Source organism: Brassica napus, chromosome C8 (assembly GCF_020379485.1).
Source record: "Brassica napus cultivar Da-Ae chromosome C8, Da-Ae, whole genome shotgun sequence".
NCBI lineage: Eukaryota > Viridiplantae > Streptophyta > Magnoliopsida > Brassicales > Brassicaceae > Brassica > Brassica napus.
Window position 1 is genome coordinate 25,619,612 of NC_063451.1, and position 16,745 is coordinate 25,636,356.

Genomic DNA, 16,745 nt, shown 5'->3' on the forward strand with positions numbered 1-16,745 from the left:
TCCGCTTGCATATGGGAAAGGTATTGGTTTTGATGTGGTTGGAGACTCCTCTAGTTATGATATAACTCAAGGAGGAAGGACAATAAAACCAACACAAAAGGTTCAAGATATGGGATGGACAAGAATTAGTGGAAGAGGTAAACAAGGTCGTCGAGACCGAGGGAACTACAACCACTAGTTAATGTCTTATTTTGTCTTGCTTTCTTGGATTCAAATGTGAATCTTTATCTGAGGTCTTTTTAAACCCTTTTATTTATTGCAAACTTTATCAAACTTATGAGTGTATGTTCTTGCAGTTTAATTTGAAAGTCCTTTTTCGAAAAAAAAAAAATCAAATTCTCCTATTATTCTATGAAATCATTAAATGTCAATAAACCGTGTAACGTGTAAGACCAAAACAATTGTAGGCCATCTTTTTCAATAGAACAGCCCTGATCCATTCGTTTAGCATAGGTTAAGTTGTTGACCTTTAACATTTCATTTATACAGAGAAATAAAAGCAAGAGGCATGTTCCTTGCTTCTCTCTCTCTCTGTCTCAACGTGAAAAGTCATTCCTTTCTTCAATTTCTCTCTCCTTTATAAACCATCATTCTCAACTGTTCCAGTCTCACCATTAACCATCAACAATGGCTTCACCAACTTCATTTCTCTCCATCTTCCTCTGCCTCGTCGCCTTCCTCTTCATTACAGTCTCCGCAGATCCCGACATGCTCCAAGACCTCTGCGTTGCTGATCTCTCCTCTGGTAATAAAAACTTTATTTATCTCCATTCATCTTATCTTTTTATTTTCTTGAATAATAATCTTTTTTTAACGAACTTTCAGGAATCAAAGTCAACGGCTTCCCTTGCAAAGACGCAGCCAACGTCTCCTCACTCGATTTCTTCTCACAAGGAATAGCAAACCCAGGTCTCACCAACAACACATTCGGAGCTTTAGTCACAGGCGCCAACGTGATGACCATCCCAGGACTCAACACGCTCGGCGTCTCCCTCGCTCGCATCGACTACGCGCCAGGCGGCTTAAACCCGCCTCACACTCACCCGCGCGCCACCGAAGTCGTCTACGTCCTCGAAGGTACCCTCGACGTCGGGTTTCTCACCACCGCCAATAGGCTCATCTCTCAGTCTCTCAAGAAAGGTGACGTCTTCGCTTTCCCCAGAGGACTTGTTCATTTCCAGAAGAACAACGGTCGTGTCCCTGCTGCCGTTATCGCTGCTTTCAATAGTCAGCTTCCTGGAACTCAGTCTCTTGGTGCTACTCTGTTCGGTTCTACGCCTCCTGTTCCTGATGAGATCTTGTCTCAAGCGTTTCAGACAACTCCGAGAATTGTTAGAAACATTAAAAGCAGGTTCCAGCCCAAGAAATGATCATTTCCAAATTTTCATTACCGGGTTTGTCTGGTTTTGTCAGGTTCTGTTTTCTAAAGGAATGATTTTTACTCATTTTTATTTATCTTGTGTAATAAAAGTGTTAACCAATAAATTCATCATTGAGTGTTCATTTGAGTTCCATTGTTTTAATGTATTATCTTCTGTATAATCCAGTTTTATTTTATTTTTGGGTTCAAAGTTGACTAGAAACAGGTAAGCTGATGTTGATCTTAGTTTAAGACTTCAAATATAATATGAAAGCAGGTAAGCTACTTAATCATATAATATAATCAACTTGATAGACTTACACGTATGGGCATAATAAAACTGATTAGTTAATTGATAAGATTCAAATCTTAAACTTCCCCCATGTGCTGCGTCTTTCAAAACCTAAATGTACATCATATGGCCAGCTAATTAGATCATTGTAGTTAATTAGCTAAAGCTAATTCTGTAAACAGAAGATTCTTGCAACATACTCAAGGTTCATACATTACCTTATACTCATAGAGTCCGGCTGCATTAACCTGGGGCATAGAGTCCGGCTGCGCTATTAAGCACCTCTGTATCAAGCAGCTACACTCCGAGAGACGATAAGCAGTCAGTAACATTTGAGTACATCATGAAAGGAGATTACCTGACTAGAGATATAGATTCATGTGTGAATTAGCTCATTTCTCATACATCGGTTTTAATGAATACATCATGAAACCAAAAACATTCGAGAGGAGATTAGTCATGCATCCACATTCACAGTTTGAGAACAGAGCTAACAGATGATGTAAATGGATGGATATGCAACATTACTGAAAGTTGAAAAATGAAGACAAAGACAATAAGTAAAAAGTTACAAACAAAGAGAAACATTTACAAAACAATTGTTATTAAGTTTGGTTGGATGAGCAAGTATTCACATCATTATGTTCTTACTACATGTCAGCGAAGATTAACAGAAAGTAAAAGTCCATGTAATCGTTGGCCTTTCAAATCAACTATCTAAATTTTTTTTTTTTAAATACCTATATATATTAAATCAACCCGTATAAACGGAAATTTTAGATCCGGTTACAAGCAAGTTTTATACAAAATTCCCAAAATCAAACTATTACATAAATTAGCTTCGCCCACCCAATAAACCCGGCACGTTCCGCTATTCTGCTTCTCATAATTCTTCAGAATTGGTTACCGTTCTCAGCCGTTAACGATAATCACAAAAATGTGAGGTTCTCCTTGCCTCGGATACCGAGACTTCTCGTGTCGTTTCCGGAGTAGCTAGCTCCCAAAAAACTCCATACTTGCAACCATCTCTAAACATGAAGCTCCAAACGACAAATAGGGGAGAGTTTTGGGTACATACCAGAGCTTTGCTAATGCCACCAAAGCTGACTTGTACACAGCACCACACAGCACTTGAAACCGCCTCCCGACCGAACCGAAGCTCGCTACTGCTGCCACAGAACCTGTACACCAAATAGGCCTGACCTCCAAGCCACACACCAATACAAGAGAGCTCTAACGACTCACACGCAAATCAGCCAGCTACACTACCAATGACGAGTCAAGCAACCCTTCACCGGTACTGGGATGGTAGCTGAACACAAGAGAGACACCACCACGGAAGACCAATCTGTGACGTCTCTTGCCGTCTTCGAAAACCGAAGAAACGGAGAAGGTGACTCGCAAACTAATCCACTTGTGTCAATAGTGAACCAACAGATAAAGCACAAGAGCTCGACTCCAATAGAGAAACGGCCGTTAAACTAATGAAGTCCTCGAACTGATGACGTGATGATGAAGCCGGAAAGACAAGTGTAGAGCCGAGGAGAGCTTGAAACAGCCATAGACGACTGTGTAGGACTCAACTAGGCACTTCAACACGAGCCATATACAGCCATAGATGACTGTGGAGACTGAGTACAACCAACACCAGCGTAACCAACCTCGACTCGCCTCCGGAGAGAACCAATCTCCGAGTTGTCTTTGTTTCACCGCAGATGGAGACGAATCCCGACGACGCCGTAAGGGTTCCCGGCTCCACTCGAAGAAAACACACACCACACCGAACAAGAGCAGTAACGACGCCACTGCCTCACCGTAACGGCGAGCCAACTCACCACCACGAACATGGAGGCCTCGAGAGAAGATCTAGATTCTTCTTATAAGTAATAGTGGTGAGGGATGGAGGTAAACTATAGCCTCTCTAAACTTAAAGCCTTTTTTAGTATTCAAAATGTTAAACCCACAAGGAGGAATTCACATGAAAAAAAGCGGGAAGAACTGGTTGGTGTTAATTTAGGTTTGGTTGGTGTTAATAACTAAAACTAAACACTAAGAAAGCTTAGGGAAACTACTAAGTCAATATATCAAAAGGCTTTCATATAGGTGAAGTGGTCTCTTGGGTTACTAACTTACTATGTTGAGCATGGTTTGTTTCACCAAAGTTCTTGTAGAAGAACTGTAAAAATATAACGTAGAGAGAAACATATTCATAGTTATAGAAATAGAAGTATTAATGGATACTTATGTATAATCAAGAAGCATAAAGATGATCCAAAATAAGAAAAGACATAAAAATGAGTAACTTTGTTTGTTTAAAATCAATCCTTGCGACTCTGCAAAGCATCATCCAGATCAAGTTCTAACCCAACACGGTTCCTTATAGACGCAGCTGCATGAGAAGAGGTCGCTTTGTGCATCCTCTCCAACGCCTGAAACCTCTCGGCATCAAACCTTTGGGTTTTCAACAACTTCCTCTGCCTCGAGAGAAACAATCTCTTCATAAGATCTTGATAAGTCGGATCACTCGAAGTTATCAAGAAGTAAGCATACCCCAAGATGATACTTGTCGCCGTAGCGAAGAACGTGATTGGTTCCATCACATCCCACGAGAACTCCCAGAAAGTTAGTGTAACGAAGAGACTGATCTGAACTATCGCTGTAGCCAGACCGAACCAGAGTATTTTCCTCACTTGTCTGTGAGCTAATACATCGATCTCTTCCTTCATGGTCCTCATCTTGTTGAACTCTTCCTTGATCTGAGCTTCCTCTGGAGTTTCATCCGTAGGGAACACTCGTCTGATCAGATCCACCACCTTCAAAAAATCAACACAAAATGGCGATGGTTAAGTGAGAAAAAAACAAAGAGAAACAAAGAGCTTTCTTGATTCGGACAGGACCTTGTCTGGATGAAGATACACTTTATCCCGGAAGATCAAGACGACGCCGGCATCGTCGAGGACGCGAGCGAAGACTGAGCTTCGTCGGCAGATCTAACGAGACCCATTCCCTGAGAGGCTTCAAGAAGTGCACTGTAAGGGACGACGTCTCTCTCCGCGGTACCGACAAGCTTCTTCTTCATGTCTTCAAGATTCACCAGCCTCATTAGCTTCTTTGCCTCCGTTAGAGTGATCTCCTTCTTCTTTTGCTCCTACTCGTCCGGTGATGTTTTGGCGGTGAAGCTCCTAAACCCACCACCAAGAAGACATGTCCTCGTTGAAGAAGAAGCTCTAAACGCGCTGGACAGTACAGTGCGCCTTATCACACTCATTGACCACATTTTCGCTTACTCACGATTCGAAGATCTGATCTCGATCTAGAGTTGCGTGAATGCTAAGAAATTAAATATGCCTCGCATATCAAGAACTAAAAAGCCATGAGAAATGAGAATTAATAAAAAAATATATGTGTGATTTGATTCGATAAACAATGACTTAACGTATTCAATTTAATATTCTGAAACTCTTTTATATAGTCCATAACATTACACGATTATGGAAATACAAGAAAAAAAAAGAAGAGGAGAAGCACGAAGCCATTAACTATAGAACAGGTAAAGGAAAAAAAAAAAGCTTTGGTGATACATGAGCATTGTTTTTTTTTTTTGCTAAATTGTAAATATCATTCATGAATGAAAGTTTGGTTACAACAAAGTTGAACCAGATTCTGCTCGAAAGCTGGTTTGTTCTTAGAAGCCGCAAAAAATTAAAAAACTCCTAAGAAACATGAAGAATTAAACCAAGATAGACGACATACGCCAATCCTAGTGTTAATTAAATTCAGAACAAAAGACAACACAACACCCTAATCACAGCGCTTCTTGCACATCAGGATAAACCGAAATGAGCAAGAGTGATAGTTGTAAGGCAAGCTGAACGAGCACTCACCAGCAGGTGGCTCCTAACGGTTTGGACGGAGGCGGCAGCTACGGCTCCGGAACACCAAAGGAGGAGGACGTCGAACAACAGAGCCAAAAAAAACTAACTCGGCTTGAATACCAAAATGTGAACTCGATGTGTCGTCGCTGACGGTGAAGAGCATATCTTGTCAAACGCAGGCGGTATAATCAGCCATCCGGCCACGCGACAGTAATCTTGCGACAGAGATATCAAGTCCAAAACAATGGCAACGCCGGAGCTATGAAGAAGCGGGTTGAAGTACAGGAGGAGAGATGATCCCCTCAAATCATGTGCCCCAACAGAAAAGCGAGAGCTCCGACATCTAGCAATGGACACCATCACGGCGGGTCGTCCTCAAAACCCTAGGAGATGATGTCACAACGCGAGAAGCGAATCCTCGGAAACAGAACCGTTGAGAAGAACCATGGATGTTGTCGATTGAACTACAATGGAGGTCCTCGATGGTGAGCCTCGTCACCACTTTTCTCTCAGATCTGAGAGGAGAAGCTCAACACTGACCTTGAATCAAATCGAGGAGAAACCGACTGGACGAGACGAAGATGACGGGACAGAGACGGCGATGCGTCGAACGTTCCGGCGGATCTCGGTCTCAGATCTGACCCAGATCTGAGCTCAAACCGGTTCTCACAAGACAGATCCATGACGCCTAAGAGAATCCAACCCTTTTCGAACCTCGCCGAAGCTCCGGGGAAACCACATACGACCATGGTTTCCGGTAGATCCACGGGGAAATCCAGAGACATCGCGCAAAGAGGTGAGAACAAGAGAGAATCAGCAGAGGAAAGAGGCGGAGCTTGGATATGGCGGGGTCGGCAATGGCCCTCTCGCAGCGTCGAGAGACGCCGGAGAGGCAAGCGGAGGAGCACGGGGAGATGAGTCTCGAGAAGTTGGGGAGTGGGAGAGGAAAAGGTCGATCACATGAGCATTGTTGACAAAATCCACGATTTCAATATGATTTTAATTCTTTGTGTCGTGTGTATATTTATGACAAACAAAAAGTAAAAAAAGGAAAGATATTTGGGTGATAACCATCGTTGACTTAACATGGAGATATCGTCATTTTAGGGTTTGACTGATATTATTAGCATAAATCAGAGTAAAAATAAATAATGGGAAAGAGTGAAAATGAAAATGATAGGAAAAAATGGAAAAGAAAAAAATATTTTTACTCTAGTAGGATGTAAAGTAAACTTGAATAAATCAGAATAATGATTTACTCTAGAAAAGTTTTTAAGTTGCACACTTCGTGTCATTTCTAAGGTGTAACTGGTAATTAGTAGACTAAAAAGGTGAAAAGAAAAAGGTGAAAAACGGAGAAAAAAGAAAAGTAAATGTAGAGTAAAAGTGGGAGTAACATATATCCCTTTGCTTTTATTTTCTTTGGCGTAAATAGGTTGAAAACAAGTTTTACCTGATTGGTATAAAATAGAGTAATTGAGCTGAAAATTTTGTTGCGCTACTTTATTATCGCTATAAGTATTTTTCAATCGCACTCCTAGAGTAAATAGTGGTGGGATTAATTAATCTTACCAATCAGGTAAAAACATTTTTCCTCCTATTACCTTTGGTTAATGTTAAAAGAGAATAAAACACACTAATAAATTTACTCCAATTCAAAAGAAATTAAATGTATTTACTATAGATTACTCTCTCTCCTATTTTTTTTCTTCTCTTTTTCACTTTTTTCTGTCATTTAAGGGAAAATTGAAAAAATGAGACACTTTAAACTTTTATTTGTCACATTAGGACTTCTGATATTTTGGGCAATTCTGGACATATTTTACCCTTCTTTTATAGGAAAAATAGTAAACTAAATTTTAAAAATGTTAAAAAAATATGAAAACTATTGGAAACATAAGTATGACAATATATATGTTTAAAAGATTTTTTTTAAAAAGTGGAATCATATGTTATTTTATCTTCTATCTACAGTTAGAATACTCATTCCGGCCATCTACTTAGTCTACAAATCGGATACTAAGTTTTATACATAGATATATCCTAGGTATACAACGTAAACTAGCTTTTCTTATATATTTTAACACAGCTATATTTCGAAACGTTATAATCAAGAAAGATGTCTACAGTATACCTACAGCTTGATAACGACATATAGCCACAACGCAATGATATATCTTATCTATATTTTGTGCCATAACATGTTCTGCCTTTTATCTTATGTGGCGCTTAAGGAAGAATATGTTTCTCATCTACTCTACTGTGTTCTGCGTAAGCTAAGATATATATTCTAGGCAAATCCGGAAAATATGGAAACTTCCATATTCGGTTAAAGATATTTTCTAAATCTAAACTAAATCTACCCTAAATCTCTCATAGAATATTTGCTCCCACGTTTTTCTTCTCTTTCCACATATTTTTCTTTTCGTTCTTTGTGTTTTTCTCTTCTTCGTCGACATAATCTTCTCTTCTCTCTATCAATACGGCATGGTTCTAATCTATGTTAAATCTGGTGTATAGAGTCTCTAGTGATATCTTCTCTATTTTGGTAGGACAGCCCATAAGAGTACAAACAAATCGCTTAGGAACTTCAACATATCGTAATCATAATAGAGATTTTCATTGGCTCATTTTCAGGGTTTGAGATCAGTAATCATGTTCTTGAATTTCAATATCTTTTCAAAATTAAATCTCTAAGCAACAATTGCAAATCAGATGAGAATACAAAAAGGTTAACATTAAAGTTTCTCGGGTTTAATGGTGGTTGAAGTTCTTTTTTCTTCTTTGTCTCTGTTGATTTCTTCTTTTCACAATTTTAGCTTTCAACTTTACACAAGACCTCACCTAAAGATCAACTGACTCTAAGTTGTGAAACCTCAAACCTTTTTTTCCTTTTGATTAGTCCTAAAAGATTCTTGTCTGATGCGATTTGCAGCAAGAGACGCTTGAGCCTGTCCCTATTAGTCTTTTTATCCACTCAAACAACTAATAGAATGTGTCTTTCATGTTCTTTTAGCATTACATCTAAGTTTCCTCCTGCAGTAGTTAATGACCATGAGATGTTTATTCTCTTTGTTTTTTCACTGTCACCCTAACACATGGCAAAGAAAAAAAGAAATTGATTAGCCCACAAAAGTTTCACTGCAAAACAAAGACAGTTATGGTTAAGATGTTCTCACCGGTGGATTCTCTCTTTTGTAAAATCTTTGGGTTTAACCAGAAAAACGTGGTGGCCCATCACCATCTTTTTGTTATTAAACCACCGTTGATTCGCTATAGAAAAATGTGATGCATCTCTAGCAGCTACCGAGTCTGAGAACTTTGTCAACTGGGGGATTCACGTTGAACAAAAGACCGTTGCATCATCAGTTCTTTACTTAGAGGAGGAGACCGATTCAAACCCCTCATCATAACACTCTTCAGTGCTGCATCTTCATTAGGATTGAACTTTTCACTCATGTTTGTCTGGTTACTCTCCCCTTGACGTTTCTTTTACAAACAAGATCATAAACCGAAAAGTTAAGATTCCATGAATACAAACATACAGTATATCTATTATGCTAGAATGATTATACATACTTGTATTGATGCTGGTAACTCGGCACTGGCATCTGAAGCAGACACAACTTTGGATTTTCTAGATATTTGTTTTGACTCATTCTGTTTACTGCCTTTCTTTTTGGTTAATAAAGAGGAAAATTCGATGCATCATTGTTCATTAAGACATAAAAGAGCCATGTTTATGCAAAATCTGGATCTTACCCTCTTGCTTCCTCTTTTCGAAGCTTCACGTCAATTACCTTTTTTTTGTTGATTATGTCTAAAAACAAAGAGGAGTAAGACAAAAATGAGATTAGAAACGAAAATATTAATGATTTACGATGAAGAAACAAGGATTCTTCACTTACCTTAAATCGCCATTGATACATGTTGAAGGTAGGGAGGAGAAGAGGAATAAAGTGAAAAAACAAATTAGGGTAAAACGAGAAGAATAAATAGAAAAAAAGAAACATAGATATGAGACTATGAGTTCTAGCCGATGAAGAACGATGAATCACCATTGAAGAGAGGAAGGAGATAGGCGGAGAAGACAAAAAGATATTTAGGTCTACGGATACCTTTTATCTATTCTAGCCTTTTTATTTTATAAATTATATTAAGAAATCTAATTGAAATATCTAAATATAATAAATATAATATAATTTAGATTAATTTGAGGGTATAATGGTATTTATGGAAATTAAAATCCTAATATGACAAAAGATGTAGCTAAAGTTTTAGAGAGACAAATCTAACTTTGTCTTTTTTTTCCAATTTTGGCAACTGCAACACCAGTTGGCCCTAGACCCTTTCTCTCCCAAATAAAAAAAGGAGCCGCCATCATCGTCATTCCATCTGCTGCTACGGCGGTTGGGAACTCGCCACCGTCGGGAGCAGCCCCTTTCTGTCTTTGTTCATAGTTTCGGTCTCTTCATTCTGGTTTTCGACATCTTTGTTTGGTGAAAGGTGCGGATCTGGTTTAGGTAAAGAGGTTATGCTTGGTCTTGATGGATCTATGCTTTCTCTTGCTCTCTTTCTGGGTTGGAGACTCGGTTGGCTGAGGATTTGCCGGTTTTTGTGTGGTGGTCGTGGGCTAGTTGGTAGGGCTCAAGCGCCAGTGAAGTCTGGGGATCTCGTCTAGTCGAACCTCTCCTGTTTCTACCTTTACCTAAGATGTTGAGTTGGGTGAAGCTTGTTCTTTGTTTTAGTCTTTGATAGACCTGTGGATCTTTTTTAGAGATCGAGTTTTGAAACCACTCCATGGTGTGTTTGGTTTGCTTCTCTGGAATCGAATCTGTTTTCTGGTGCGCGGTGCAGGTTATACCGGCTCTGATGTGGGTGTGTAATTCTTCCATCGGTTCTGGTGTAGCGATTCTCAGGCGACTCAGTGGTGGTCTATCATGCTTGTATCTCCGTCTCTGCTCCACTTATGGTCTCTAGTAGTGTCTCCTATTTCCAGTTCCTAGGTTGTGTCTGTGTGTTGGAGAGTTGACGGTTGAGAAGATCAACTTTCTTGGGTCATCGGTTGGAGTTTTTCTGCTGTGGTCTGTGGTTTGCTTCTTCTTAGAGACGTTCGGGTTCTGCTGTATTGTAGGTTCCGGCTTGGTCTCGTCGTTCAGCCTCAGTGTGTCGGTTAGGATTTCATTTGGTGAAGCGTCGATGTGGTGAAGTTATGCTGTCCCTTGGTTTGCTTACTACGGGTTCTCCGGTTTACTTGGTAAGGGGCTTTGGAGCTTGTGCTCAATTGCGAGGGTCTTGAGTAGTCAATCGCCAAACGTATGTCTCATCGTTGGCTGCTCGGGTTGATGAGTGGTACTCTCGTGGCTTCTTTCATGTGAAGCAGTGGTAAGTGTTTGTGCTCTTGGTTCCGATGGGAACGGGATTGCGAGATCTTCGTGCAACTCTAGTAATTTAGGCCTGTCTCGCTTTCTCGATCAATTCTGCTTCTGGTATCGTAGCTTCGTCCTTCTTAAAATTTATGTTTGTACTCCTTTATGTTTTTAGATTTTTCTTTCTCTCCTGTTAGTTTGATTTAGGTCATTTCCTTGTCTCCGGGTGGTAACTTGTACCACGCTGGCTTATGGCTTCGGAAAGGTATCATACCTTTGCCGACTTTGTGTAAGGATATGCTTGATTTAAGTTTTAATCTAATAGATGATAAAAAAAAAAAAAAAAATCTACAATTCTCAATCACACTTTTAATTTCTTTTTGTGTATATCTATGAATAAATTAATGATAAGGGGAGCTTTATCTGAAACTACCTTTCTGACACAAAAAGAAGTATCCAACGACACTTCTGCGACCTGTTCTTTTCCTCGGAATTGTGTTTTGCCGCGGAAATATATGCAGATCACGCTACCTCATTGGCACATGAACAACGTTAACTCATATAGTGTTCAGAGACGATCTTTTTGCATCAGGTGTTGTACTTGTAACTTTATTAAAACTTTCAGTTTATCAATATTTTTTTTTTTGAAAAAGTCAGTTTATCTATTACGCGCTGACTAATATCATTCCACGAGTGCATGAAAACTCTTGTTTACTTTTTCTTGTCAATAAAGTTGTACTGCCTAAAGGTGAAAATCAGTTGTGAAAGCTGTTAGCAAGAAAAAGATCACATGACAATAATATAATGTTCATGGTAATACATATGAATCTTAGCATTTTGATTGCGTACATAAACAAAAACGCGTACACAAACAAAATAACTGGAGCTGGAGGCGATCTAAATCATGTACGACTATTTATGCATAGATGTACATATAATAATATATGTACCTGAGAGTTATTACAGTCTCTCTCTCTCTCTAGAAAGAACACTACTCCATCCGTTTCTGAATAAGTGTCACTTTGACAGTTTTCATAAAGACTAAGAAAATAACGGAAATATATGTAAGTTGTTATTAATTACTATATTTTTCTAACCAATAGTATTTGAGATAATAAAATTATTTATAAAACCAATGCAATTTGCAATTTGCAATTAATTTTCAGTTGAAATTAAGTATAATTTGCATTGAAATTGTAAAGTGACACTTTTTTGTAACAAGAAAAAAAAACTAAAATGACACTTATTATGAAACATAGGGAATATATTTTTTTCTAAAAATATATCACTATCTTTTCAGGGTATTTTTAAATGGTATCAGTTTCCATGCTAGCTACTATTATTGAAATAAGATATTTTTTTCTTTGAGTTGTAAACAATAAATGAAATGAATATTGCACAAATAAACTAGCTAGAGTTTTACCAAGTTATTGTTTATGAACTATGAGCTAAAATAGGGTTAAGGTGTAAACAAATACAATTTTAAGAGGCCGGCATAAAGTATATATTCAATAGCTTTAAACTAAACGTTTCTATACATATTTTTGCAAATGTTTATATGATCGTTAATCTTGCCATGAACATCTTCTTACATGTAATAAAATGATAAATCCAGATGTCTTAATTTATCATTTTATTCATTCAAAAAATGATAAATTAAGACGTCTGGATTTGATAAGATTATAATTCTAATTTTGCATCGACTTTGCAATTAGGCACCAGTTTCATAAAGGGATGATCAAAAACACGTACGTACTACCAATAATGACATTATGAGCTGTCTCGATGCAGATGTATAAAATAATTTTTCGTTAGCCTGCCTATATAAATATCAAACATGGTTTAATTTCATGTAATATTTTAAGAAATGGATTGTCAGAACCTCAAGGACTCCAACTAGAGAGACAGAGAGATGAAGGTGGTGGCTTTAGTCAGTGGCGGAAAAGATAGCTGTTATGTCATGATGAAGTGTATCCAGTACGGTCACGAGATCGTGGCATTGGCTAACTTGTTACCAGTTGATGATTCTGTCGATGAACTAGACAGCTATATGTATCAAACAGTAGGCCACCAGATTATTGTGAGCTAAGCAGAGTGCATGAATGTGCCATTGTTCAGAAGGAGAATCCGAGGTTCTTCCAGGCATCAGAAGCTTAGCTACCAAATGACACCAGACGATGAAGTGGAAGATCTGTTTGTTTTGTTAAGTGAAGTGAAGAGACAGATACCTTCCATCACGGCAGTATCGTCTGGCGCCATTGCATCAGACTACCAACGTCTGCGTGTGGAAAGTATTTGTTCAAGGTTAGGTGTTGTTTCTTTGGCGTTTTTGTGGAAACAAGATCAGACTTTACTTCTTCAGGAAATGATAGCAAATGGGATAAAGGCTATTCTAGTCAAGGTGGCTGCAATAGGGTTGGATCCCTCGAAGCATTTAGGGAAAGACTTAGCTTTCATGGAGCCATATCTTTTGAAGTTGAAAGAGTTATATGGAAGTAATGTTTGTGGTGAAGGAGGAGAATATGAGACGCTGACTCTCGATTGCCCGCTTTTCACTAATGCGAGAATCGTGCTTGATGAATTTGAAGTTAAGCTAGACTCTCCAGATTCTATTGCACCTGTTGGAGTTCTTCATCCAACGGTCTTCCATCTCGAAAAGAAAGACTCTAATTCTCTCGAGGAGAAGGAGCCGGGTTTGGTGTTTGAGGTACAAGGAGATGGTCACAACACACCAGAATCTACTCACCAACGAGATAACAGAACCGTTGATATAATTGAACACACAAGAAACAGAGTTAGCTTATCAAAGACCGGGAAAGAAAACACATTCTCAATCTGCTGCTGGCTGGAAGGTTATAGTGAATCTTCAACAGGTCTGAAAGAAGATCTTGAGTCTGTTCTTAAAGAAACTGAGTCGCAGCTTCTGAAACAAGGATTCAACTGGGAGAATGTCTTGTACATTCATCTTTACATCTCTGATATGAGTGAGTTCGCTGTAGCCAAATGAGACGTATGTGAAGTTTATCACACATGAGAAGTGCCCTTTTGGTGTTCCTTCACGTAGCACAATAGAGCTTCCTTTGGTACAAGCTGGTCTTGGAAAACCTTACGTTGAGGTTTTAGTCGCAAAAGACCAAAGAAAAAGGGTTCTCCATGTGCAAAGTATCTCCTCCTGGGCACCTAGCTGCATCGGACCTTATAGTCAAGCCACTTTGCATAAGAGTGTTCTCCACATGGCTGGACAGCTACGGCTTGACCCTCCCACCATGAATCTTCGAAAGGGAGGCGCAATTGCTGAGATGAATCAAGCATTGACGAACAGTGAGGCGATAGCTGAGAGTTTCAGATGCTCAATCTCTTCATCAGCTCTTCTCTTTGTGGTGTTCTGTTCAGCACGTACGGAGGAATCAGAGAGGAACCAACTTCATGAGAAGTTTGTTTCTTTCTTAGATTTGGCAAAGTCTTCTCGGAGGGTCCTTGATCCTATCTTCCTTTACATTCTTGTTCCCGATCTTCCTAAAAGGGCTCTTGTTGAAGTAAAACCTGTCTTATACGTGAAAGAAGATTCAGAGACGGGAGATGAAACAAGACAAGATCAGTTTGGTGAAGGAGACTATGGTTGTTGGGGGTATAAGCCAGACGAATGGCACCCAAGACTTTGTGCAGAAACGAGTTGTTGATGGGAAAATATGTGTGACCGTTCTCTCCATCTCGGCTGAAGTGATGAGGAAGCTTCATGAACCTGAAGAGGAACAACAACTGGAGAGAGTAACGAGATTCTGTGTATATCTTCTCAACAAAACCTTGTCTGAAAATTCATTCTCTTGGAAAGACACTACGAGCTTGAGGATACATTTCTCTACAAGTCTTGGTGTGTCAGTGAAGAGATTATTCAACATTTTTGAAACTGCATTCAAAGAGCTTAACGAGATGAGCCCTGAAGGTATAGTTGGCTACTCGAAAGAACCTACATTCAATCTTGTCAAAAAAAAAAAAAAAATAATAATAATACATTCAATCTTGTCCCGGTCCTTGGTGCTGGAAACTCTTCTGCTTCGCTCGACAACATAATCACATGTGAACTATTTTCCCTAAGGTCGTAACTTTCCTTATCTCACAAGAAACACAAAGCTTTACTTTTATCATCTTTAAGCAGACTCTCCTCTACAATGGGTTTCCACTGAACAAGTGCCTTACCTGCCGTTAGCCACTTGAATGGCACAATTTTTTTTGCTCCGGAGTTCTCGTTTCATTATCGTATGAACAATATGTAGTTGTGTTTTGTTTACAATGAAAAAAAACACACCATGTTTGTTTTGTTTAATATGGCTAGTGCAAAACTGCAGAGGTTGCACCGTTGCAATATTCTGAATCAAGGATATTATTTAAAAAAAAAAAAAAATTCAACAAAAAAAATAAAAATTTTCAAAAATATTTTAAGAAATGCCAATCTGTCATTTTATATTAAAAGCAACTGCATATGATCTTTAAAGACTGCCAGATATCTGGCATTGATAACTACAAAGTGCAATGTGTCGAAAAATAAACTTGATTTGGATCGAACATTATTGGGTTAATCATGTGTTGATCCAAAACTTAGTCCAAATTCTAGAAATATCATCCACCTCTTTAACACAAAAATCTAGATATTCTTATAGAATTATCTAGATAATTAAGATAAAATAATATATATTTTTAAGTAGAATTCTCTAGATTTAAGATTAAAATATGTAAGATATTTTGTACTTTGGAGGCTATAAATACCTCCACTCTCTTCTCATTTTGTATCATCAAGAAATAATCAAGTTTGTAACAAACTTTCAAGTAATAATAAATCCTCTTCTAAATTATAAAAAGTTTTCTTCTTCACACAAAATACTTTCTCTTCAAACACTTAAACACTTTCTCCATCTCTACAAAGTTTTTCATTCCAACAAAGTGGTATCAGAGCTATAAGTTCCTTTTGAAGATGGCAAACAATGGTGTTCCCTTCCAAGTTCCATTGCTCACTAAGAGAAACTATGACAATTGGAGTCTTAGGATAAAGGCTATCTTAGGAGCACATGATGTGTGGGAGATAGTCGAGAAAGGCTTCAATGAACCAGAGAATGATGGTGGTCTATCTCAAACACAAAAGGATGGTTTGAGAGATTCAAGGAAGAGAGACAAGAAGGCTCTCTGTCTAATCTATCAAGGATTAGATGAAGATACATTTGAGAAGGTTGCTGGTGCAAGGACGTCCAAAGATGGGAGAAGCTTCAGACATCTTACAAGGGAGCGGAACAAGTTAAGAAGGTACGACTTCAAACCCTAAGAGGAGAATTTGAAGCATTACAAATGAAGGAAGGAAAATTCATCTCAGATTACTTCTCAAGAGTCTTGACGGTTACTAATAACCTAAAAAGAAATGGTGAGAAGTTAGACGAGGTGAGAATCATGGAGAAAGTTCTTAGATCATTGGATTCAAAATTCGAGCACATTGTTACCGTGATTGAAGAGACAAAAGACTTGGAGACTATGACGATGGAGCAACTTCTTGGATCACTACAAGCTTATGAAGAAAAGAAGAAGAAGAAAGAAGATATTGTGGAGCAAGTTCTCAAGATGAGAATTGATCAAAAGGAAGAAGCTGGCCAAAATCATCCGAGACGTGGTGGTGGTCATTTTCGAGGACAAGGTCGTGGTGTAAATGGACGAGGTTGGAGACCATATGAAGACAACTTCAACCAAAGAGGAAAGAATTCATCAAGAGGTCGTGGAAGAGGAAACCCAAAATCAAGGTACGATAAATCAAGCATCAAATGCTATAGTTGCGGAAAGTTTGGACATTATGCTTCTGAATGCAAAAC

At 38.6% G+C, this 16,745-nt stretch overlaps 1 protein-coding gene and 2 pseudogenes across 1 annotated transcript; 2 read left to right on the forward strand and 1 right to left on the reverse strand.

Annotated features, from left to right (window-relative positions):
* Window positions 1-484: 484 nt before the first annotated feature.
* On the forward strand, window positions 485-1,557 carry LOC125591686 (germin-like protein subfamily 2 member 1). The gene is made up of 2 exons (XM_048766302.1): window positions 485-745; window positions 826-1,557. Exons 1-2 carry the CDS (start codon window positions 628-630, stop codon window positions 1,368-1,370), a joined length of 663 nt encoding a protein of 220 aa, XP_048622259.1. The 5' UTR covers window positions 485-627; the 3' UTR covers window positions 1,371-1,557.
* Window positions 1,558-3,867: 2,310 nt separating this feature from the next.
* Window positions 3,868-11,299, reverse strand: LOC106345669 (annotated as a pseudogene).
* Window positions 11,300-12,197: 898 nt separating this feature from the next.
* LOC106453147 lies at window positions 12,198-15,810 on the forward strand (annotated as a pseudogene).
* Window positions 15,811-16,745: the final 935 nt, after the last annotated feature.